This window comes from Tachypleus tridentatus, chromosome 13 (assembly GCF_004210375.1).
Source record: "Tachypleus tridentatus isolate NWPU-2018 chromosome 13, ASM421037v1, whole genome shotgun sequence".
In the NCBI taxonomy this organism is placed as follows: Eukaryota; Metazoa; Arthropoda; class Merostomata; order Xiphosura; family Limulidae; genus Tachypleus; species Tachypleus tridentatus.
The window spans coordinates 238,053,864-238,080,351 of NC_134837.1; the positions used below are offsets into that span (position 1 = coordinate 238,053,864).

Genomic DNA, 26,488 nt, shown 5'->3' on the forward strand with positions numbered 1-26,488 from the left:
CTAAAACTTTCTTAATGAATATCATTTATTTTAAGTAAAACACTATTCTTCATAATAAATAAAAATAAAAATTACATAGTATCTTGCTGATATCAAGGGGTTCAAATTGAATGGTTCTGGGATTCTTCTAATAATGTATTATCAGTATTCAAATATACAATGTAATTTGAATGTTCAACAAATTTCAGTTATTGTTTAATTTTGTGAAAAACAGGAAATCAGAAAATTTGAAAATAAAATTTGAGTAATTTTGAAAGTTGTATTAATAATTGAAGGGTAAATTATGAGTTTTTATTAATTTCATTTTTGTCCCACAGCAATTACAAATTGTACATCCTAACGACTGTTTTTTCTGTAGGTTTATACAGAATCATGTCCAATTACAAAAGTTGTGTTAGACTGTGATTTCAATTTTGAAAGCTAAAGTTATGCAAGTGAGAAGTGTGTATAATGGTTGTTATTAATAAGATATTTAACCTTTTGGAAACATGTAATTACAATTTTGTTAGGTAAAATGAGTATTTTTGTGTGTTATTAGCTGTATGTTATATAGTGTTATTCTTACACAAATCCTTCTTTGGTATCTTTTTCCTTACAGCTTAAAATATCTCTTGAAATATCCTTAGGGAATTTTGCTGATACCCTTTTTTTTTCTCTCCCTCACTTCATTCCATATTCCATTCTCAATTCTGGCCATATATACATGGTTTCTTTGTTGATGGGACCTTGTTGGCTGGGGACTCAGTTTTGACTCCTCCATGTATCTTAAAATCTTACATCTTTCTCCTTTTCTGAGGTTTCAGATATTTGCTCCAGTCCTCTGAAAATACTAAGCCATGAGTGATGTCATCCCCAAAGCAGTCTACCCCTGCAACTTTTATAGGCTGTTTGTTTCTATTGGAAATTTATATGCCACCTATTTCTCCCAACCCTTCTCCATTCCTTCAATTCTGGGTACTTCTCTTTGTACCAAAACTGTGCTCAGTTGGGTACTGAGGATTCTTTTGGAAGCTTTCATTAGCCAGTTTCTTTCTCATTTCTCCTTAACCATTACTTTTCCTCTTTCTTGAGATCTCATGTTATGCCTGTGTCTGTCAGATCTGGTTCAAGATTTACTTTTCTTTAAGCAGTCTAATTAATTCTCACATCCCTTCATAGATTTTCTTCCCTTTTTGGTTTTTTTTGGGTGTTTTTTTCCACACAACAACTAGGGATTGATTGCCAGTGTTCAGTTTTGTGCCTCAACCACTTCATCTCATTCCCCAAGTTCACCATGGAGCCTTTTTTTACCTTGAGATTGGCATTTTCACCTGGTTGTAGGTGCCAATAATGGATGTCTCCATTGCTTACATCCACATCCTGTTAGCACTTCGGTTTTGATCTTCTCTTTGGTTTGTCCGTCTTGGGGTGATTTTGCTTATTTTGGGCACTCCTTTTTTATTTTTCTTGACTCCATAAGTGTATTGTCCTGTCATACAAATATTTTTTTTCAGTTTCAGGCTCTGGGATTGTGATTCCATTACAACATGGAGGTATAGCTTATTCTGAGCAGGAGTTGACCACTTATACTCACCACCACCTTTCTGTACCAGCTCTAGGGGCTGGTTGTTTACAGTAGAAAGATTCTTACTTCAATTCACCCAATCCCTGTGCATTTAGGAGTCTCCTTCAACAGCAGCATCAGTAACATTCTATCTTCTCTTTTACATCTGTGTTTTATGAACATTTTAGTTCATTTTTGCCCAATCGACTCAGTCACTCACTGCTTGTAATGGAATCCTCTCTCACTTTCATCCTTACCTGAGAGATGATTTGCAGTAGTGGCTGGACTAAATACACAAGTCAGTGGGCATGAAACTTCCTCCCCCTTGTTTAGTTACATGTCTGCTCATAGATGCTTATCTTTAGGGTTGCAGGGCTTGAATCAATTGCCACAAAGCTTTGGGCTTCTGGTCTACAGATGAGACTGTCTTGTTTATTGATTTTCCTGATCTTCTTGTGGTTTGCCAGGCATTACATTACTTCCTTTCTCTTGCCCATCACCATCTGGTGGTGGTATTTTTAGACAGCTCTACAGTGGTGGCTGTAATCAGCCATGAAGCATGCACCTGGCTCAGAGATCTCTGTTTTTCATACTTTGGATCATCTGTATTTGGCCTATGCATATATTTATCATTACATGTTATGTGCCAGGTAATTTCTTTTCAGTTGCCTGAGCTAAATCTCTCCTACAGTGTGGGCATTCAATTCCACTAATTTTCTAGAACCTTTGTTTTTGAAGGAGTTCTACCCAGTTAGATGCATTTGCCATGAGCTAATTACATAATTGCCTCTCTTTTGGTTTCTGTTTACCTCATCTACAGGCTCTGGCTGTTGATGCCTTCAGCCAGAATTGGTCTTTCAAATAATGTTATGTGCACTCTCCCAATCAATTGCTTCATTGGGGTGATTTCTTTGGTTCATTCCACTCCTTGCCAGGTTTTCCTGATTGCACTCCATTGGCCATCACAGCCTTGTTTTCTGAGGCTCCAGTGTTTACTCCTCTAACCATTTGTACATTTTCCTCTGTTTCCCTCCCTTCTGCATAAACTTCAATCCCCACTGTACACACTAGTCTCCTTGCCATGTGTTTTTATGCTTAGATTTTTTTTTGTCCATGGGGAAAAAAATCTGGCTTCACATGTAGAGCCACCTCCTTGTTAGCTCCTCCCATTCTTTCATCTCTTTCTGTGTGCTTGAGTGGCAGAATTTCCCTCACTTCATGTCTTCATCATCCATTAAAAGAGGTTATTCACTCTGACATGTGGACCACAGCCAGTATGTTTGTCTCCCACTGTCTTCATAACATCAGGTTTTATCTTCCACCTGTAGCTGTACTCCAGATTTTGATATGACTTTAACTGATAAGATTTGTTCTTTTTCCTCTTTTTCAGAATCCTTTCTTTTTTCCCTTTTATCATGTAGATCCTACTCTGTGGTAAGTGGTAAATGACCAAGTATTCTCTTCAAATCTGCACTGTAAGCTGTGTAAACTTGCACTCTATTGTCCATGGCTTCACACACTCGCCATAGAGATTGGATGTTCCCAAGGTCGCTGGAAGGCTATCTATCTAACAGTAATTGCTTCATAAACGTTCCCATTTTGACCATATCACCCAAAGACTATAGTTACCCATCCCTGTTATAATATTGAGTAAATAATTTGGTATGGTTTGCTTTTCAAAATAGGGTTTTGTGATCACTCATTGCATGTCTTCAGTGATGACATTTCTCTGGATTCTCCAACAAATTTTCACTCATTTTCTTCAACTGGACTATGGAAGTCTTTACCACTTTCCAGTTCCAAGTCACTGGGGTGATTGACTATGGAGACAGCCTTCTAAATGGTTCCACAAAAAAAGTAGTCTTATAACTATTCATTTGGGAGTAGGGCAGTGGTGTTCTGCTGGTGTAGATGCAGTATTGCCTGCTGAAGCTATTTACATAGTCACAGGAGTTCAATTGTTACCTTAAAATATGACATGGCTTCTTTATTAACATTTACAATACTGTGGAACTGATTGACATGAGCTTCTGCTGCACATCTCATAGCAACTGAATTGATCCATCACAAATGCTCTTCACCTCTTTGGAGTAGGAGCCCACATCCAACCTTCACTTGGATGTCATTTTCCCAGTACTGAGATGTTGGATTTGAGTGAAGCAGTCAACATAAGTACCCACACAAGTTGAGTGCATCCTCTCAGTTCCAGATGGCCAGTCTCTGATTGCTGTATGGTGTTGACCCTCCTGTAGTTCCCAGAAATTCGAGTAGATCTTAATTTCTGATTATTAGATTGGAGGTGAAGATAGTGTGATCCTCATCTTATCTTCGTATGTAAGTTAGTACCCCTAGTGGAGATTTTGGATGTAGTTGACTTGCAGAGTACAATCCAATGCACTGTTGTTACTCTATGCCTTATGATGTTTGCCATTGTCTTTTATGAATTTTACACATGGGCAAAGAGTATACCTGGTTCAGAAGTGATGTGGTTCTACTTCACTGTTTTCTGGATCTCTTTCTCTCATGGTCAGTTGTATCCTTTTGATGCTACTTCTGTTATTCCCTCTCACTGGCCCTCCTTCTCAATTTTGGATTCTAGCTACATATTGAAAATTATAATTGTCTTATACTGAAAATGTAATTCCAAAAAGTGCTTACCTTTTCTTGCACTTGCTCCCCATTTTTTCTGTGCTCACATCTATTAAACTTTGAAGTAAAGGTTTGGTAGAAGAGTATAAATGGAGTTACATGTGTGTTGTTAGTATCTTATGCCACTTTTGGTTGATGTATTACACGTGATGATTTGCATGAGAGACACATTGGAATATAATAATTCCAATGAGCATGGGAGTATGCAAGGTTTGTGGAATGTGTGAAGAAAACTTTCTTATATATATAGAGGTCAGCACTGAACAAGAGTAGCTAATCTTGTGAGGAAAGGTAAAAACCTATCAGAAATACATTTATAATGTAGGAAAATTATAACTTTTTAAAGAATAATATATTGTCAATATTCACTTTTCTTCACATAAACAATTACAAACTATTCATTTTTGTAGCAAAAAACACCACATAGTAAAAGTATACATGGTACAAACCAGCTTGTTAAGTGACTTGTTTTCACAATGGCAATGATATAACTGTGACTTTTATCTTGTGTATGTTTTATGGCATCTGTATATTAGTTGCTGTGTGATATGTTTTCTGAAATGGAAGTTGTGACATTTATTGTTTCTGAGAATATGAAAGCAAACAAACATTCTTACTAATTTATGATAAAGTATAATGACCTGAAATAACACTAGATTTACAGAAAGTAACTGCTCATAGTGTAACATTTAGTGAATATATCAGTATTGGCAGGTTTAATAATTTATACACCTGTCCCATCAAACAAGTTTTTTTTGTGCTGATTACATTTCTGGATCTAAACATGTATCTTTGCTAAACAACTGGGTGCAAAAAGGGAGAACAAGTAACTCATTTTAGCTTATATAAAATACTGCATCATTGGGAAAAAGTCAAAATCACTGTAGGTAATTCTTTTACTGTTGCAAACATAGCTAAAACAAGCTATTTAGCAGTCAGTAATGTATTTGAATTGTCAAAGAAAATAAACCCAGAACTACTGAAATATATTAAATATATTTATTTAATCCAGGACTACAATAAATTTGAAAATTTTAAACTATTAAAGTTAACAAACTATGGGGGTTTTAATACATGTTATTTAATGTAGTTATCATTATTCCATGTGTGATATGTTTAAATTCTTAAGCATGCCTAAAAGTTGAATAAAATTAATATAGAAGAGGAGATTAAAACATTGTGGTGTGTGTTTTAAAACCTAATATGAAAGTTTGTAAAGGATGGTAGAAAATATTTATATTAAGAGGCCTTGTCATGTAACAAGTATATGGTTTTAAAGCTTTGGGAAAAATAATACTGATTACCAAAATCTCACCTTGAATGAAAGCCATGAAAACAACAATAAAAGTAAAAAGTAAGTAAAAAAAATTTACTCTTTGGTGAAACTGAATTTTCACTACATTTCAGTTTGGGGTTATATGATGAAACAATACATTAACATTTCAAAGTTGTTAAAAATACTGACTCTACAAGCATAGGATATCACATGAGCAACATCTGTTGCTAAGTTGTTTTATGTAGTTAATATTTTATAGTTTAGTGAAAAAGAAATCTAACAAATGTGGTTGTAAACAAGGGTTATCAAGTTGTTTACTAAGTATTCATGATTATGTGAGTGTTTGTAAATAAGGTTAGAGGAAGTATGCTTTAAGAAGTCTAAAATGTTTTACAGCTTGTACAGAAGGATTTTATGGTGAACATTGCAACCAAAGGTGTAACTGTCCTAATGAAAACTTCATTTGTAGCCCATTTCAAGGTTGTATATGTAAACAGGGATATAGTGGAGAAAATTGTTATATGGGTAAGCAGAAATTGATTATTAATCATTTGAAAGAAATGCAATTAAACTAGCATTGTTATTTTCTGACTTTAGGATTTGATTTAACTTTCGATTACTTCTACAAGATTTGTCAAAGATGCTTATTTTGATGTTTGTTTTAATCATTCAAACAAAATCTGTATATACTTGTCAAAGTATTCATGGGGGCGAACACTAATATGATGTAATGTTTGAGAAATTGTTGCTTTTTATGGCTATTAGAAAGTGTATAGTTTTACTCTTTTTCTAGTGTAATTTCTGCCTTAATTCACCTATATTATTTTAGGTGCAGAAACTAAGTTAACCAAAATGCTCTTTTCTCACCTTGTTTCCATGTTCTTGTATGAATACAAAAGAATACATGCATACTAATGCACTGAAGTATATTAAACTACTATTAAAATTATAAACTATCAGCAAACTGGCTGCTCAATAAGAAGTAAATTTATTGATGCAAAATTTAATTTTCCTTTTTCTGGACATGAAAAACGTGGCTTCCATGTAGTTTCAATTCATGATTTAATTGGAAACTTATACATTGTAGGTTTTGTTTTAAGTATTGTATGAACTGTAGTACAAAGCATAAATCAAATGTCATATTTAGTTCATAAGTATGTATTTTGCAATTGTACTTGAGAGCTATGTTTTCCAAATGCATTATGTGATTAGTAAGGTCAATGTCTGAGAAAAATAATATGTATAGTTAAGGGTTTAGATGTTAAAGAAAAACTCACTTTTGTGATTGATGTTTCTTGCATCATTCTTTCTTACAGATTCAAAAGAAGGAAAGCCAAAGAAATTAAATGTTGACAACATGTATGAAACAACAAAGATAATTGTGACTATTGTAATTGTTGTCATTGTTCTGGTTGTGTTACTTCTGTTGTTACTGTACTGTAGGCATAAACTCAAGAATGCTCAGCCGAAACCTGATCATCCTAAGTATGTTATCACACCTTTTTTTATCCCTTTTCACAATCTTTGTTAGTTTGTTACCTTAACTTATCATTGGGCTTTTTCTAATCAATTATTGTCGAGCTAACACATTACAAAAATGTATATTCACAGTCCAATTCTAAACATTACTATTTGGGAAAACATTGATAGCAGAAGTAATTAATGATATTAACTACCTTTTATCCTTTTATAGGAATATTATATGCTTTTATTTGATATTTGTATCATAAAAAATTACAAAAGAACCAAATTTGTTTGTAGTCCAATGAAAATTGTATAGACATCATGTTTTTAAATATTAGATTAGATGTGGGTTCAGGACTTTGTTGGTTTCAGAGTCCATAGTGTTACATGAATTGCATAAAACATAAGAAAGAAAGAGTATTTTACAGTTAATCTTACTAGTCACTGTGGAAGTGATCTAGGTGTCTTACACAGAAAACAAATGACTTCATCTAATGTGGTTTGGTCATTTTATGTTTATACTAAACATTGTAACAGACAGAAAAAATGGAAGAATTACTTAATATATTGTAGGAGTATAGCACCCTTTTCTAGTGAGTGATGTAAAAGCAAGTAACTTTAGAATCAAAATAAGCCTTAAATTTTAAAGACTTTTGCAGTAGTATATACAATTTTTTTATTCACCTGAAAATTAGATATCAGCTAACGCAATCCATTTAAGTGCTACTTTGTAGTGATACAATCTATTTAAGTGCTATTTTGTGCTTGTACAAACTATTTAAGAACACATTGACCTGAAATTTGTCAAATAACAGCAATTGTTTTTGTTATTAGTCAAACTGAAGATATAATAAAAGGTTAGAGGTATTTGAAAGATGTATTCTTGACAAGTATTCTATAATATATACTTGTAAAGCAAGTTACTTGAGGTCCTGCAAATAAGTTTTTCAAATTGTATCTTTCTTTCAATTTCACATATGACCAAGAAGTTTTTTTTTCTATTTTAAAGCTTATGAATTATGAAATAACTAATGATAATTGGTAAAAATGGTGATAATTTTGTCAGAAATGGCAGTTACAAATATGAGCAATATACAGGAATTTGTTATGTGTTTTGTTAATCAAATGCAGTAACATGTAGAGGACATCAACAGGGAAGCAGCTCATTGCCAAAAATTGGCTCTTTTCAGGCACCCTAAACCATGCCATTTCATGGGATACTATAGGCTACTTCTGTTACACATAGTGAAAAGAATTATAAAAATCACACAAATCGTTTTTTATTCCTATTCAGTTAGCCTTTTAAACACGTTTGAAATGAAAACAGTGAACTTTGGGGTATTAACACTTTCCATGTGGTGCCAGTTGAAACTGCAAAGTAATCATCAAAGTCTTCACAGTATAACTTTTAATATATTTTATGTACCTTCACATTAAAATAATCAGATTTTTATAACTAAATATTTTACTAATGATTTGTCCATGAGCATGTGGAGTCAGAGTATTGACTGCTCCAAGTATAAAGTGGTTTTCATGTTAAGGTTAAAAATACGTACCTTCATCTGAAGGTTTTCAGATTTCATTTGCATAACTTCTACAACTTCCTAAATGAATATCAAACTTTTTTTTATTATTATTTTATTTTTACCCTAATTCTATACAGGGATGGTCAGTTTAATCAATCCCATAACCACAATAAAAGAAACTGTGAAATAAATCTAAATCACCCTCTTTTCTTTCTAGAATGACTTCATATTGTGACAGGAAACAACATTTGATTATCCTAAACAGTTAAAATCTCATAACAGTATACATCTGTTTATATTTAATGTTATTGTCCTTCAAACCATGTCTAACTGACAATCCTGTCATAGAAGTTGTAAATCACTCATTGAATGTGTAGTTGTGTGTTGAATGATGTAATGCATTAGCTGCTTGCAAGAATACCTCATCAAACATGATTTTTTTCACCACCTTACATGATAGAACCTTTGCATATCACAAAGTTTTATTGAGTTGCATTCACAATTTTATTAAACTACTTTATCATTTTATACAAATAAACTTAGCATCAAAAATGTTGATATAAATTTTACCATCTTAATTTTATAAGGAAATGTTAATTGAAAAGAAATCTTCAATTTTGCCTGGTGTAAGAAGTATGGCATTTGCCTTCTTCATTTCTCTAATTTATTTACCCACCCCTCTGGGAAGTACAGAATTTAGTGTGAAGTAGTCATTATAATAACTTGGAGAAAGCTTTTTTGATAACTTTCAATCTTATTTATGGAGCTATAAACTAGAAAATAAGACCAACATACACACCCAGTCATCACATTCTGTCTTTCACACATTACCAGTGATTTTGTCTAATGTTTAATACAATATATTATTTGTAACCAATGGAAAGCCAAAGTTTTAATGTGTCATATGACTTTTATTGTACTTTGTTTCCTATACATAGAATTGTTATTCTTGATGACAAGAAACTCACTTGAAATAAAAAATATATTTCAGAATTGCTGCTATGGATATTAACACTTTTATTGATAACAACATTTCAACCTTCCTAGGTCATCTTCAGGTTAAGAAAGAGAGAGAGTTTGCAAGTAACCGTTGCTAGACACACGTCCTAGGGACTATAGTATAAATGGGTACGGGATTGTGGGGAGCGTTGAAGTTGGATGTCAGATTATTAATTAGTATAGGTATAAAGGTTTTCCTTTATATTGGTTTAATTTGATTTTAGTTACTGTATAAGTAGGGCTTCTTTGATTTTGCATTTGTTTATATTTGTTTCCCTACTTGGTATCTGGGTGTTTTGTATGGTTATGTTGTGTTTATTTGATTTCTTTTGTTCAAAAACCCGTGAAAATGTCTTTTTTCATGTTATTTAAATCTAGTTTCCATTTTTCTGGTTATTTCTCCAATATAGAAGTCATGGCAGTTGTTGTATTGTATTTTATAAATAATGTTGGTGTGGTGTTTGTCAGTGTAGTTTTTACATAGTATAGACCTCAGTTTTGAGCCTGGTTTTTAAATAAATTTGGTATTACCTGGAATGTCATATTTTGTTACTAGTTTTTGGTTATTTTTCTGCTGATGTCAGGAATATATGGTATGCAGCAGTATATGGTTTTGTGATTTTTTTATTCGTGAGATATAATTACTTTTGTTGGTTGATTTTACTTTCTGTCCAGGTGTGTGCGCATAATGTTTTCTACGGTTTGTGGAGGAAACTTATTGATGTTGATGAATTATTGTTTTATTTTGTCTAATTCGTCATTAATTTTATCTGGTGAGCATTGTTTTATGGCTGTGTTTATTTGGTTTTTAAGTATGTTGAGTTTTTGTTTTGTTTCATGTGCTGAGTCCCAAGGAATGTGGATTTCTGTTTTAAATTATGTATCTGGTCTTATAATTTTGAGGTTAAGAAATGATATTTCATTGCTTTCTTCCTGTTCACAGGTGAACTTAATGTTGAGGTGTATAGAGTTAACATGAATTGGAAAACTAATTATGTGTTCTGTAGTTGTGAATAAAGCAGTTGTATCATCAACATACCTGTACCAGTATAATGGTGGGTGTAAGGCTGAATTGGTCCCTTGAGATTCAATCTGTCATAAAAATGTTGGAGAGGACTGGTGACATGGGATTTCCCATTCTTAGGCTATTTATTTGTAAGTAGTTTTGGTTACTGAACATGAAGTTAATTTTGGTGGTAATTAATTTTATATAGGTTGCTAATTGTTTGCTGGGGATGAGTATTATTGGGTTGGGGTCTTGGATATGAAACTCTAAAGCTATCTTGCAGGCTTAAGTTGTTGTGACTTTACATATGTTTGTTAGTACTGTTGATGAAGTATTGTTTTATTTAGTCTAATTCGTTGCTAATTTTATAGAGTTAATGTGATTGAAAAAATTAAGTGTGTGTTCTGTAGATGTGAATCCCGCAATTGTGTCGTCTACTTATCTGTTCCAATGTAGTGGTGGATGTGTAATGCCGTGTTCACTACTTGTGTTTCAACTTGTGTCATAAAAATATTGGCTAGAACTGGTGATACTGGGTTGTCCATGCTTAGGTCATTTGTTTGTATATAGTTGTTGTTTGCTGATGTCGGGAATATATAGTATGCATCAATATACGGTTTTGTAGTTTGTTGTATTTTGGGATTTATTGTTTGTTTCTTGTTGGTCTAGGTGTGTGCATATAATTTTTTCATGGTTTTTTTAAGGAGCTTTGTTGATGTTGATGAAGTGTTTTATTTTGTCTAATTCATTGTTAATTTTATCTTGTGAACATAGTTATGTGGCTGTGTTTATTTGGTTTCTTAATATGTTAAGCTTTTCTTTTGTTTCATATGCTGAGTTCCAGGGAATGTATAATCCAGTATAATTCTGTGGATTTCTGTTCTGAATTGTGTATCAGTTCTAGTGATCTAGAGTTTAAGAAATGTTATTTGGTTAGTTTTTTCCTGTTCGCAGGTGAACTTAATGTTGAGGTGTATCGAGATAATGTGATTGAAAAAAACTAAGTGTGTGTACTGTAGATGTGAATCCTGCAGTTGTATCATAAACATCTCTGTACCGGTATAATGGTGGGTGTAAGGCTGAATTGATCTCTTGTGATTGAATCTAAGTAGAGAAACAAATATAAAGAAATGCAGAATCAAATAAGCCCTACTTATACAGCAACTAAAACCAAAATTAAACCAAAATAAAGGAACACCTTTATACCTATACTAATTAATAACCTAACATTCAACTTCAGTGCCTGCTACAATCCCATACCTGTTTATGCTCTCCTCCCTAGGATGTGTGTCCAGCAATGGTCACTTTTAAACACTCTCTTTTTTAACCTGAAGATGACCTAGGAAGGTCAAAATGTTGTTCTCTCCTTATCAATAAATATGTTAATACCCATACTAGCCATTCTGAGATACACTTTTATGAATTTTTATTCTGCTTCCAGTTTAATCTTTACTCCCATAGGAAGCACTTTGATAATCATAACTGAATTTTTAACAGCTCTTGTTACATGGTTCGGAAGCTGAAATAATTATGATAGTTATTGGACATTGTCTGCTTTTTACATGTTATTATTATTTGTTCTTTGGTGCAGCACTTCATGCTAAATAACCTTATTGTATCATTTATATAAAAAAGTGGTGTTAAGTTTCAACATCAGTTGACAGCAAGAAAGAAGACTCAGAATATTTTTTATTTTCATGTTTATCTATTACTATAAAAGTAATTAAAATGTAAAAAATGAGAAACTTTTAAAGATATATAAGGTTACATTCAGTAAAATATAAAGAAAGATAAAAGTTTTCATGATATATACTCATGAACTACGTTTGCCAAGTTAGTGAGATTTTTATTTATACATGGTGAAAGAATAATAAAAATAAATGTAAGTAGAAACAAATCTGTGTCATTATGAGCTTTAAGATATTTAGGATAAGCAAATGTAGTTTTCTGTTATGATTTAAAGTCATTTTAGAAGAAAAAAAGGATAATTTATATTTCTTATTTTTTATCGTGGTTATGAGATCAGTCAAATTAACCAACCCTAGATTGAGTTGGGGTAGAGAAAATAACAGGTAAGATGTAAAGTTTTATTAAAAGAAAAATCGCATTTATTTAGGAGGGTTTAGAGATCATGCAAACTCAGTTTCACATTTTTCAGATTAAGATATATATTTTTAATCTTAACATGAAAATCATTTTGTGTTTGGAGCTGTCAAAAATGACTCCATATATTTAGAAAAAGTTTTCAGTGAAAATACTTCATAAAAATTTGTCTACAAAAGACTTAATGCTCAATGAAACCTGGCATAATTTCATGAAGGTATACTTTGCTGATTCAATCGAGCCCCTAGCAAGAGTGTTAATGCCAATTTTATTCATATACATTGATAAAAAAGTAGTTTAATGTAGCTTTGAATGCTATTATTTAAAGAGTAATAACATGCACACTTACCTACCTGTTGCAGGAGGGTTCATGGCATACCACAGTTGTTTTGCTGTAAAGACCTATAAGTCTCCGTGTCTCATTCTTTCTAAAACAAATTTTTTTCTCTCTAATAACTCTTAGCAAAAAAGTGTGGAATCAGACATAGCTTTTAGTAATTGTTGAGAATTTTTATGATTGAGAAAAAGGACACTTTTGGGGCATAAGGACAGGAAAGCAGGGCACTTGAGGCCATCCAGTAATCCCACTTGTTATGCACATTACTGATCAAAAGTATTTTATATTTTGAAAGATTTCTGATAAACATTAAAATTGTGAGATTTTGTGTAGATGTATGAAATTGGCTTTTTCACTGTAAATTTCATGACTACTGTTACTCTGAAAAAGGATAAGAATTGTGATTGAGTTACTCAAATTCTATAAGTAAGAACTAGAGAATTATTGCATCTGGGAGAATTAGTAACTTATATACTGATGTTGAACTTTTCATAGGTATGAAACTGACCAACGGTTAGGTAAGTTGCTTTGATTTTATGTGTCCTTGCATTTAGCATAAATTAATATTTTCTGCAGAATTGTTTGAAACGTATTACACTTTATAATGTATTTTCCATTTTTTCTATTTAAAAATATTTAATGTATAAAAATACTGATTTTATGATGCATCCAGCAATTAATAATAGATTCTTGGGTGTGTTAAATTTTAAAATGTTAGGGATGGTGGCTTTCTTTACACATTTACAGACATAGTATATTTATTTAAGTTCCTAAATTTATGTATCCATATAATCAAACTCCCATGCTTCATTAAATACCACTAAACTTGATAAAATTAGGTACAGAGTTAATCTTGATTTAGGTGTTATACTTTATATTTTTTGCTTTAATAGATAATAAAAAATGAGTTGCAGACAACAGTATTTTATACTTGTATATTAACATTAGATCTAACATTACAATTTGTTCATAAAATTTTATTATAAAAGTAGATTATAAATTGAATTATGCTAAATGAAAACTAAATGTAAGACCAAAAGCATTGTAGAATTATAGAAGTACGCTTTTAACACAAGTAATGATCAGCAGATATCAGCGTGTTTGATTGTTTATTTGACAAACATTGGTTTATCAGTACAAATAATTTGCAAGAGATTAATTAATAATAAAATTGAAGTTGTCTCTTTAAAATTATAATAGTTCTATGTTGTCCTTATAGTTAAAAATCATTAACTTAACATGTTTTGCTATTGCCAGCTACAATGCCCAACATAGTCAGGTATAAGTTATTTATATTACTAATTACCCATATGAAAAGATAAAATGATAATGAAAAACAGAAATATATGACATTTAGCATCAATTGGTTATGTAAGCATAGATTATGCTTTTATATCCAACATTTTATACTTTTTATTCTGTAAATGTTTAACGTTTTCCAGTTAGTTCTGTCATAAATTTTTTCATAACTCTTTGCTTTTTTTAATAATAGTGAAGACATCAAAATTAAATAAAAATTGTTGCACTATTTACCTGCAATATAATTCACAAGGGGAAGAGTGTAGCCAAGTGGTTACCTACACTGTAAGTGTGAGGGTTTGTGGTTTATGCCCTGTTGCTCTAAAAATGTGATTTGCACTTTGGGATGATGGGTACATGATAACAATGATGGTTAAATCTCACTATTAAGTCATTATGTAGTGAGTGCTGTTGTCTAGCTGCTTCCCCTCTAGTTTATTAGTTTTCACTATTAAGTCATTATGTAGTGAGTGCTGTTGTCTAGCTGCTTCCCTCTAGTTTATTAGTTTTCACTATTAAGTCATTATGTAGTGAGTGCTGTTGTCTAGCTGCTTCCCCTCTAGTTTATTAGTTTTCACTATTAAGTCATTATGTAGTGAGTGCTGTTGTCTAGCTGCTTCCCCTCTAGTTTATTAGTTTTCACTATTAAGTCATTATGTAGTGAGTGCTGTTGTCTAGCTGCTTCCCCTCTAGTTTATTAGTTTTCACTATTAAGTCATTATGTAGTGAGTGCTGTTGTCTAGCTGCTTCCCCTCTAGTTTATTAGTTTTCACTATTAAGTCATTATGTAGTGAGTGCTGTTGTCTAGCTGCTTCCCCTCTAGTTTATTAGTTTTCACTATTAAGTCATTATGTAGTGAGTGCTGTTGTCTAGCTGCTTCCCCTCTAGTTTATTAGTTTTCACTATTAAGTCATTATGTAGTGAGTGCTGTTGTCTAGCTGCTTCCCCTCTAGTTTATTAGTTTTCACTATTAAGTCATTATGTAGTGAGTGCTGTTGTCTAGCTGCTTCCCCTCTAGTTTATTAGTTTTCACTATTAAGTCATTATGTAGTGAGTGCTGTTGTCTAGCTGCTTCCCCTCTAGTTTATTAGTTTTCACTATTAAGTCATTATGTAGTGAGTGCTGTTGTCTAGCTGCTTCCCTCTAGTTTATTAGTTTTCACTATTAAGTCATTATGTAGTGAGTGCTGTTGTCTAGCTGCTTCCCTCTAGTTTATTAGTTTTCACTATTAAGTCATTATGTAGTGAGTGCTGTTGTCTAGCTGCTTCCCCTCTAGTTTATTAGTTTTCACTATTAAGTCATTATGTAGTGAGTGCTGTTGTCTAGCTGCTTCCCCTCTAGTTTATTAGTTTTCACTATTAAGTCATTATGTAGTGAGTGCTGTTGTCTAGCTGCTTCCCCTCTAGTTTATTAGTTTTCACTATTAAGTCATTATGTAGTGAGTGCTGTTGTCTAGCTGCTTCCCCTCTAGTTTATTAGTTTTCACTATTAAGTCATTATGTAGTGAGTGCTGTTGTCTAGCTGCTTCCCTCTAGTTTATTAGTTCTCACTATTAAGTCATTATGTAGTGAGTGCTGTTGTCTAGCTGCTTCCCCTCTAGTTTATTAGTTCTCACTATTAAGTCATTATGTAGTGAGTGCTGTTGTCAAGCTGCTTCCCCTCTAGTTTATTAGTTCTCACTATTAAGTCATTATGTAGTGAGTGCTGTTGTCTAGCTGCTTCCCCTCTAGTTTATTAGTTTTCACTATTAAGTCATTATGTAGTGAGTGCTGTTGTCTAGCTGCTTCCCCTCTAGTTTATTAGTTCTCACTATTAAGTCATTATGTAGTGAGTGCTGTTGTCTAGCTGCTTCCCTCTAGTTTATTAGTTTTCACTATTAAGTCATTATGTAGTGAGTGCTGTTGTCTAGCTGCTTCCCCTCTAGTTTATTAGTTTTCACTATTAAGTCATTATGTAGTGAGTGCTGTTGTCTAGCTGCTTCCCCTCTAGTTTATTAGTTTTCACTATTAAGTCATTATGTAGTGAGTGCTGTTGTCTAGCTGCTTCCCTCTAGTTTATTAGTTTTCACTATTAAGTCATTATGTAGTGAGTGCTGTTGTCTAGCTGCTTCCCCTCTAGTTTATTAGTTTTCACTATTAAGTCATTATGTAGTGAGTGCTGTTGTCTAGCTGCTTCCCTCTAGTTTATTAGTTTTCACTATTAAGTCATTATGTAGTGAGTGCTGTTGTCTAGCTGCTTCCCCTCTAGTTTATTAGTTTTCACTATTAAGTCATTATGTAGTGAGTGCTGTTGTCTAGCTGCTTCCCTCTAGTTTATTAGTTTTCACTATTAAGTCATTATGTAGTGAGTGCTGTTGTCTAGCTGCTTCCCCTCTAGTTTATTAGTTTTCACTATTAAGTCATTATGTAGTGAGTGCTGTTGTCTAGCTGCTTCCCTCTAGTTTATTAGTTTTCACTATTAAGTCATTATGTAGTGAGTGCTGTTGTCTAGCTGCTTCCCCTCTAGTTTATTAGTTTTCACTATTAAGTCATTATGTAGTGAGTGCTGTTGTCTAGCTGCTTCCCTCTAGTTTATTAGTTTTCACTATTAAGTCATTATGTAGTGAGTGCTGTTGTCTAGCTGCTTCCCTCTAGTTTATTAGTTTTCACTATTAAGTCATTATGTAGTGAGTGCTGTTGTCTAGCTGCTTCCCTCTAGTTTATTAGTTTTCACTATTAAGTCATTATGTAGTGAGTGCTGTTGTCTAGCTGCTTCCCCTCTAGTTTATTAGTTTTCACTATTAAGTCATTATGTAGTGAGTGCTGTTGTCTAGCTGCTTCCCTCTAGTTTATTAGTTTTCACTATTAAGTCATTATGTAGTGAGTGCTGTTGTCTAGCTGCTTCCCCTCTAGTTTATTAGTTTTCACTATTAAGTCATTATGTAGTGAGTGCTGTTGTCTAGCTGCTTCCCCTCTAGTTTATTAGTTTTCACTATTAAGTCATTATGTAGTGAGTGCTGTTGTCTAGCTGCTTCCCCTCTAGTTTATTAGTTTTCACTATTAAGTCATTATGTAGTGAGTGCTGTTGTCTAGCTGCTTCCCCTCTAGTTTATTAGTTTTCACTATTAAGTCATTATGTAGTGAGTGCTGTTGTCTAGCTGCTTCCCCTCTAGTTTATTAGTTTTCACTATTAAGTCATTATGTAGTGAGTGCTGTTGTCTAGCTGCTTCCCCTCTAGTTTATTAGTTTTCACTATTAAGTCATTATGTATTGAGTGCTGTTGTCTAGCTGCTTCTCCTCTAGTTTATTAGTTTAAAAGTATGAAATAATTATATGCTCAGATAGCCTTTTTGTAGTTTTGATTGAAAATGTTAAAAATAAAATAAACATAAATTATCTTGTCAAACTTCCTACCCAAGTTAATAGTAAAGAAGCCATTAAATGAAACTCATATGAATGTAACTTCCACAAAATCTGTAGTTTAACATGAGTGCTAGAAAGTCCCAAACAATCCATTGTAATGTAATACCAGATTCTTTTTGGTTAAATAAAATTGGCTTTAAATACTAACACTTGATATTTTTAGAGTGTATATTAAATACATTAATTTAATAAAAAGAATAAAAGCTCAGAGAAAAATAAGCAAGCATGTGATTAACCATTTTTGTAATCACGTTGTTTTTGGTACCAGTATACTATTTATTATTTCATACATAATACTTTGTTATATTTTGTAGATATTGATTCATTGCTTGTTGTGGTGGTAAACGTTAAAAATACAACAAACTGTGCAACATATTAATAGAATCATCAACTGGGATAAATTTTGTTAAAATGCTGTATCTTTCAGTGCCATTACTTTGTTGTTTATATAAAAAGGATTTAGCTTGAAATGGTTGTATAACACAAGTCATATAGTTTAACTTAATTTAGTGTTTTTAAATAAAATTCCTAAACCTCTTGGTATATTTATATACCTAGACTTGTAAATGTTTTCAAAATTGTGCAGATAATATTGCTATACACTAAAATAAAAAATACAACAAAAAACAATTACACCCCTTGCTTAATATATTCTCTCTAGGGATTGTGCGAGATGTCAAATTACTAATCTAAGATTTTTGTGTTATATTTTCTGTTTTCAGTTTACAATCTCAAAACTAAGGAAATATATGAATACTGAATTACTTGCAGGTGATTGTAGCAACTGAAAGTTTATATTGTAAATGAAAGTGTTCAGCTGGTTTGAGAACGTCTTTCTTTAAATATCATTTTGTTTCTTCATTATTATCAGCACAGCAACATTTTGATAATCTAGTCTACACCTGCCAAGTAGATCTGGACAATGGTACTTCTACAGTTGTGAATAGTGCTGTTACCAAAGTTAAACAATCCAAGGATGATTTAAATGCAAATGATAGTATGGTAGATGTAAAGCTTTATGATACTTATCATGATGCAGAAGATAAGGAGACAAGAACAAAAGGTAAAAAGATATTACATTGTCTTAAAATTATTGCAGTGTAGCATCAACATGGTTATAAGCAGTGAAGTTTATCACACAACTCTATTACTTGTGTTTTAAATTTTATTAATTTTCAGAAATATATGGATAATTCTTTGAACTAGATATACTGGATTTTTGAGTTAAAAGCAGATATTCAAAGAAATTAATACATGTACTTAAATGCTTATATACTTTATACTCACTTTATACTTGAATTTAAATAGTTTTAAAAGTTTGTAGTTACAAAACTTCAAACACTAACTTGTAGAAAATTACTTTTGCTAATGTCTGAGACCCATTATTTAGAACGTTCTTAACGGACAGTTACTCCACATAAAGTGGTGATTGGAAATGTACATTTTTTTTTTATGTGAACAAAAACTGTATGCTTGTTAGGTGCATGTGCTGAACCACTTTGTATGGAAAACTCAGCATTGAAAAAAACCAATATGGAGCCAAATATCTATCAGACTATAGAGGAAATTGGACTATTAAAGGAGCCTTATTATGAAGAAATCAAGGAAAAATGTGTTGATGGTAAGATTTTTGGTTGAAAAATAGGTTTCTTTATCTAATGTGTATTAATCTGATCTTGATTTTAGGTACACAGGGTACTGTGTGTAATTATCTTTATATTTTACACTTAATAACCAATAAATTGTATATTAAGTAGAGCATTGTAAATAAAAATTAAACTTTCATTTAAAAGTTAGTTGTACTTCTACAAATAAAAAAATTATTTTTTTATGAAACATTGAAGCAAATCCTTCAACAGTGGCATTTAATGTAAGTAGACAGTTCTTGAAGAGAATAACTAGCTGAACAAAGTGAAATTTCAGCTGAGTTAAATCACTTAACATTGACCAAGTTGGATGATTGTAAGAGATATTTTGTCATTTTCAAGTTACAGCAAATTTAGTAAAATAGTTATCTGTTGTAGTGTTTGAATGTAGATTTACACATTTCATATTTTCTTTTTAATTGCTTGATGATTGTAATATTTATTATTTAATGACATTGCAATGAATGTTGGTTTTGAGTTTTATTACTCGTTACTTCCATAAAGGGCTTTGTATTCTAGTATTTTTATGACAGTTTAAAATAACTCTTTGTGATAATATATATAACTTAGTAACTGTTTAAAAAAAATGTATTCGGCTTCAATTAATACTTGTGCTTCTGGCAAATCAGATGGTAAGATTTAGTTATTAAGTAACTGATATTTTTTGGTCTTAAAGTGTCCTTAAAGGCCAATGAATTTTTGCAATGATTAAATGTATAAATTCCATATTATTCACTGGAATACTTAAGTACTTTGTAAATAAAATCTTTGTAGCAGTTTTAAAACCTGTTTTATTCTTGCTGTTTATTTCTATGTTGTGTGTTACAAATATGATTAAGTAGATGACATCTGTTTGGATGTGATTGGTTTTTGGAATTGTAGCTATATTTCTTGCATGCAGCTTACATCTCAGGCCATAAAAGTGCAAAACCTTTTAAGATGTTTTAATGAAAGATAGAGTTTGCAAGATTTGATTTCACGTTTCAATCAGTTGATAATAATTCTAATAATTTTCTGTAAGCCTCATCACTATGGAAAATAGCTTAATTTCATAAATATATTTTTTTGTAATTTAAGTGTTGTATTAAATTAAATTCCAAACTGAATTAAATTAATTTAATAATGTAGGTGATTATGGAAACATTGTATAATTAATATTAATTTTAATCAAATCATTATATCTACTTAGGAACAAAATTTCAACCTGGTTATATGTATTCTTTAAAATATTACAATTTCGATTATAAATGAAGGAGTTTTATTTAATCAGAAAGTCAGTGAGTTGTACATCTGTCATAAAAAATATTAATGAAGCAGTGTAAATATTTGTAGCAATATTCTTCTAGTTAAGATGATAAAGGTTGGTTTTGTCCATTTACACTTCTGTGTAACATAAATGTAGATGATGCAATGTAAGTATGCATTTGAGAATGGAAATCGTGAAGAAATGTAACTTAAATTATTGCACTGAAACATTAAAAAATTCCAGTATTTCATTCAGTGAAGAAACATTTGAAGGTTATGGACTAACTAATACATGGACTTGACAGATCACTCTAGCTTTTGTGGTTGTGTGATAATTCAAGGAAGAAACCAAACATATTTGATCTCTGCAAAATTGAGAGGTTTGAAGACTTAGCAAGTGGAAGAACAGATTTAGTTGTACCTATTAGTGGAAACAGTGTCAAAGCTGAAATAAAAATTAAAACACTATATTTTGTGAAGGAAAGTATCCAGTGGTAAAACTGTTGCTTTGTAAAGTGAAATTGAGTAACATAAATAAATAGTAATATTGAACTGTAATTAGTAAAAGACAATAGTAGTTAAATAAAAATTATGAGTAAAATATAAAGAGACATGATAATTAGACTGAAGAGTGGAACAAGTAAAGATTAGACTTTCACTGCAAGTTTGACCCTTTAAAGACTGAATCACAAATGCTCTATTTGAAAACAAAATAATCTGCCTGTAACCATCAGCATTAGTAGTTCACATTCTGTTGGTAGACAACCAGTCAAAACATTAGACCATACAAATCCAGGAGTATCTGTTCCATGTGACAGTTGTATAGCAGTTCTTTGTACACAAGGTAAAATAGCATACAGTACAATTATTGCATGAAACAGCAGATAGGTTTGGTGATACCTCTACAGAAGGTAACACATTGAACTCAATTCAGCACCTTACTAGGCAGAAGTTATGACATTCCAAATTATTATTAGAACAAAATTTTTTTATATATATACATAGAAAATAAACATGGACAAGTGCATTATATTAAAATTATTTTTGTGGCCTCATCACAGAATTACAGTCCATACTGCCACATTAATATATGCTGTATCTGACAGTAACCCTGTTGTGTAATTGCAGAAGGCTCTGTCATAAGGTTTTCATGTTCATTTCACACCACTTTCTTCTGTATGCTTTCTATAATTCATTTAGTATATGAGGGTGACAGTTTCCAAACACCCAATTCAGCAGTCCTGTTGCACAGAAATCAATAATGTTGCATTTGGTAACTTGGTCTTCTTTTGTCATTGCCGAAAGAATATGAATATTCATTTTATTCTCTAACTGCTTTAGGTATGTGATACTTAAATGGATATTTTGTGGATTATCTGAATGTATGAATATTTTCCATTGAAGATAATTGTTTATGACATAACACTAACTGAAATTTCAAGTAATGTCAAAATATAGTACTGAATTGAAATTTTTGTATATGCAAACATTGCTAGTTTTCTTTATTTTATTCTGGACTCCTTTCCTTTAGAAAAAGTAACACTGTCTTTGCATCTCTTCCACTAATCCATATTCTAAACACTTATGTTTTAGTATTTACAGACAGGTAATAAATGCAAACATTTCTGTATGATTAGTCACAACCGTTATTTAAAGGCAATTACCTTGTTAGAACTGTTACAGAAAATATATGATTTTACTTGTATTTCTCACATGTCAATTAGCTTCTTTCTATCTTTCTAGATGCTCAGTATGATCATCTTGACTATAATAGACCCAAGTGTGGACGAGAGCCTCATTATCATTTCATGGATGGTAGTTTGAGCAAGCCTCAGGCACCAAAATCATAAGAGCCAATTTTAACATGAACAGTATAGTTACAGGAATTTGCTCAACTGTTTATTTACCATGCCTTGATGTTATTTGCATATTTTGTGCAGTATAACAGCTGGTCATTATTTGACCAACCATTAAGCTACAGTAATATTAAAATGTCTAAACATTTTTTACTTTAAATGTTATGTAAACAGTGTTAAATATTTTAGTGTAGGATATTTAGCTACATTAATTCCAGCAGTAGTGTCATTATACTAGTTGATACTTGAAACCTTCAGTACTTGATGAAACTCCATAATGACAGAATTAAGGAAAAACAAGACAGTTGTACATTTCACATGTTCATCATTTATCCATGACCATGGATTCCTCTGATCATGTCTTTATTAGTGAAACATAGAGTTGTCATGTTTTTCCTCAGATCTGTCATTGTACTGATATTATGCCTTTCAGTGCATTTACTGGAATAAGTTACAACTGTATAAATGTGTAAAATGTTAGAAGTGGTAAAAATAATTGCACATACAATCAAAGGACTTGAGTTTTTAAAAATAAAACTCCAAATGAAATAGTTATGTTTTACTTGTTACAAAAATTAAGGTACTGTTATAGTTGGAACTGATACTGTCACAAACTGTGAGAAACAAAACATCTAACATGTAAGTTTAGCACTTTTGTAGTCTGAAATAAGTACTAAATGATAAGGTTTATTGAAAACATATTGACATTTTATATCTATGTATGTCTAAAATTACACAACATTCAGCTATTCTAATCCTTAATACTTTTTTAAACGATACAGAAAGTACATTCTTTTAACAAGTACTTGTTGTCTGTTAAAGTATTTATAATCTCTCCAACAGTTACATATTGTGCAAGTCACAAGATCTTTTTGTTATACTGGAAACATTACTAATAATATATGACATGTAACAAACCTATGTTGTGTGGATAAAGTAAAATTATATTACAGGTTAGTGTTAAAACTATAAACTGGTAAAAATTCACTAGAAAAGGGAAGTTGTGATATTTAAAAAATAATTATATGTAAGAGTTTTTGGTTCACTAAAGAAATATATACAGTATAATTTTGTTGGATTTATGAAATATACGTAGTAATGATGAAAATTCTTGGTCGGATTAACCTTTGAAGTTGCTTTAATCTTGGCTATGCTTCAGAGCAAAGTTTCAATTTAAAAATCTGATATGTATATTAAACATATTTGAAGACATTATTTGCCATATCCTTTTGCCTGTTATAGCATCAGTTTTCTGACAGTTTTTAGTATTACTGGATTATATAAATTACCAGATCAAGTAAAGAATTAGTGAAAAAAGTTTCATGAATTTGATTAGGATATATAAAGTAGATTTAACAAAGAAATATCTTTATAGGTTGAGAAATGTTATAGGAGATACTGAAAACAATAGGTTAAGTGATCTTATAAGTTTGGTTTTTAAACTGATTTTATGCTTGAATGTTTATTGTTTGAAGCATAGTAGAATAAGTATTTTTAAACTTTAGTGTAAAAGTAATGTTAAACTATTGCCCTTAACACTACTTTGAAAATTTATAAAAGTATTGAGTCTGGTTACAGTATTTTTTATGTGTGTATCACTTTATACCAGAAAGGATCACAACTGTAATACCTACATTTTGTGGTAAGTGCATTTTTTAAACACTGAGTGTTATCTTCTTTCAGTAATACAACATAGTATTCTTTCTTAACAAAAAAAATGTAAAGTTGATAGATTGCTGTATTTAAACATAGTATGAAATAAACTAATAGATAATGGGAAAATACACAATATGAATGTAGCTTAGAGGGAAAATAAAGATTTTCACCTGTGATCTCAAACAAAATAAACTCACCATAATTTGTTTATTAGCATATAAACTGTATAAAACTGATGGAGCATTCCTTATACATTTAAGTATGTTTCACTGTGGATGAATTAAGTGAAATATAATCATTGAAAGTAATACAATGAATTACTTTTTAACCAACTTTCACTTTTCTTTTTCAACAAAAGGTTTAAACTACTCGACTTTTATATGTAAATATTTCACAGGTTTTATGGAAAAGGTTTATTTTTAGGTTACGTAAAAACTAATTAACTTAGATTAGAAACGTATTACATGGGATGAATGCATAGTCAAACATGATTAGCTTCAACAAAAAAAGGAAACTACTGAAATAAAACAGTGCAATCTGTGAATAGAGATAGTATTACACTTTTATTACTGCAACTCAGTACACCTTTTTTAAGTGAACTTCAGTCCTCAAGTTGTTCTGTTTCTACAATAACTTGTACAAAAGTAAGTTAGATACAGGTTAATTATTTCAAGTGGGGCACAGCTTTTAAATAATTTTTAAACTTGGAGTTTATTTATGGAACAACATGTACATTTTATATTAATGGAGTATATGGGTGTATTATTTCTCAAATAGTTTTTATATTCAACATTTATTTGTGCATGTGTTTCAGAAAATACCTATCACATTTAACTAAAACTGCTTGGGATGAGGATGAATGGAATGATCTCTGTTAATCAAGTATTCCATTAACTTAGAACAAATTCATAACTAAATTTAATTTCCCAAATGTAAATAGTCTGATAGTTCTATGACATCATTAATGATGTCTTAAAATATTATTGGAGTGCCCTAGTATTTTCTAAAGGTGTTTGTTTTACCAAATAAAGTTTTATAGTCTTATAAAGAGGATTCTATGTAGATATCTACTGTGTTTACTTGTTTATTGATGTGTACAGAAACTTTTTTTCTAAGTGGTAAAATATGGTTACTTATTCATTGTGTAATGTTCTCAATCCATATTTTATAATAACATTTTGCCATTTGGCAATTGTTGTGAGAGTATTTGGAAATATATATTGACTGTTGTAAGATGTCCTAATGGCACATAGTCTGTCATTTGTGTATTTTAAAATATTTGAATAAATAAAAATAAAAACAGCTTATTCCTTTCTAGATATAGTTTTACAGATGAGAAAGACTTCATGCATAAAAGTGACATGAAATTATGTAATTCCACTTTAAATATTAATTCTGCCAAACAGAAATATTAATATAAGTTATCAACATTGAAAGTCCCCTATGCATGACCCAGTAATCAAAATGTTAATAGAATCTCCAAAGTTTGAGCCACACTATGCTTTTGAACACTTTGATACATTCACATAGGTGGCATTACAGGTTGTGAACTCTATTCCTGTTTAAGAACAACTCCATGAGTGGTTTAGGTACTGATGATTGATTGTTCCATCTATGGTCAGTAGGTGTAATTTTATGCCCAAGTCTTCAGGATTTCTAAACTTTTCACAAGATACCATTCAGGTTAAAATCACCAGAAAGAGATGTTGCTGTTGTTAGTCACTGTGGTGTAATTGCTTTCATTAACTTCAGTAGCCATGTTTTTCTTGTATAAAAGAAGCTTTAATGAAATGTTATAGTATATTCAGGATGGTGTTCTCCCAAATTCTTGGAGTTAACAATATGGTTTTCCATTGTGTTTTTATGCATTGCTGCCTGTACCAACTTTCTCAATTGAAGCTTTTCATCAGTTTTCTATTGACCAAGTAATTCTGTGCTTGTTTGTTTCCCTTTCATTTTATACGGAGTTTATTTCAGCCTTTCCTCAAATCTCATTATATCTTCTACACACATCCACCAGCTTTCTTTACATGATCATCATCATCCAGGACAGGACTCCCTGTATGCAATGTTGAAGAGTAGCCTCTTCAATTTTAATTTGGCAGTTCTTGGGAATGAAATGCAATTTTTGACATTCTTCTCCTGTGCTTGCAATAATTAAATTCTTGACCTCCGACTTGGATGCCCATTTTTTTGGATATTCTGTAGATTGTTTAATTACCAGTCTTACCTTTATTTATTGGGAGACAACAGTCTTCCTTTTCATCAAGCAATCTACAATTCACAGCATACCTATCACTCTACATACAATTAAATGACAAACATCTTTGTTTTGTACCTCTTCACACACTAAGTGTTTGTGCTATAACTTTTATACAGCATGTGTATTTTAGCCACAATATCTTCAAATATATATTTACTAAGTGCAAAGTGATTTCTTGTTATGATTAGAAAATTTTGTCCCAAAAATCTCAAATATTAT

General features: G+C 31.4%; 1 protein-coding gene across 4 annotated transcripts in view; it reads left to right on the plus strand.

The window, feature by feature from the left end:
• Nucleotides 1-25,311, plus strand: part of LOC143236598 (uncharacterized) — a 110,221-nt gene extending 84,910 nt beyond the window's left edge. For all 4 annotated transcript variants that reach the window (XM_076474898.1, XM_076474899.1, XM_076474900.1 and 1 more), the window contains 6 exons: nt 5,865-5,993; nt 6,785-6,953; nt 13,399-13,421; nt 18,475-18,666; nt 19,084-19,224; nt 22,238-25,311. In XM_076474898.1, coding sequence (XP_076331013.1) covers nt 5,865-5,993; nt 6,785-6,953; nt 13,399-13,421; nt 18,475-18,666; nt 19,084-19,224; nt 22,238-22,344 — 761 coding nt within the window. In that variant the 3' untranslated portion in view covers nt 22,345-25,311. The remainder of the gene's footprint in view (nt 1-5,864; nt 5,994-6,784; nt 6,954-13,398; nt 13,422-18,474; nt 18,667-19,083; nt 19,225-22,237) is intronic.
• Nucleotides 25,312-26,488: the final 1,177 nt, after the last annotated feature.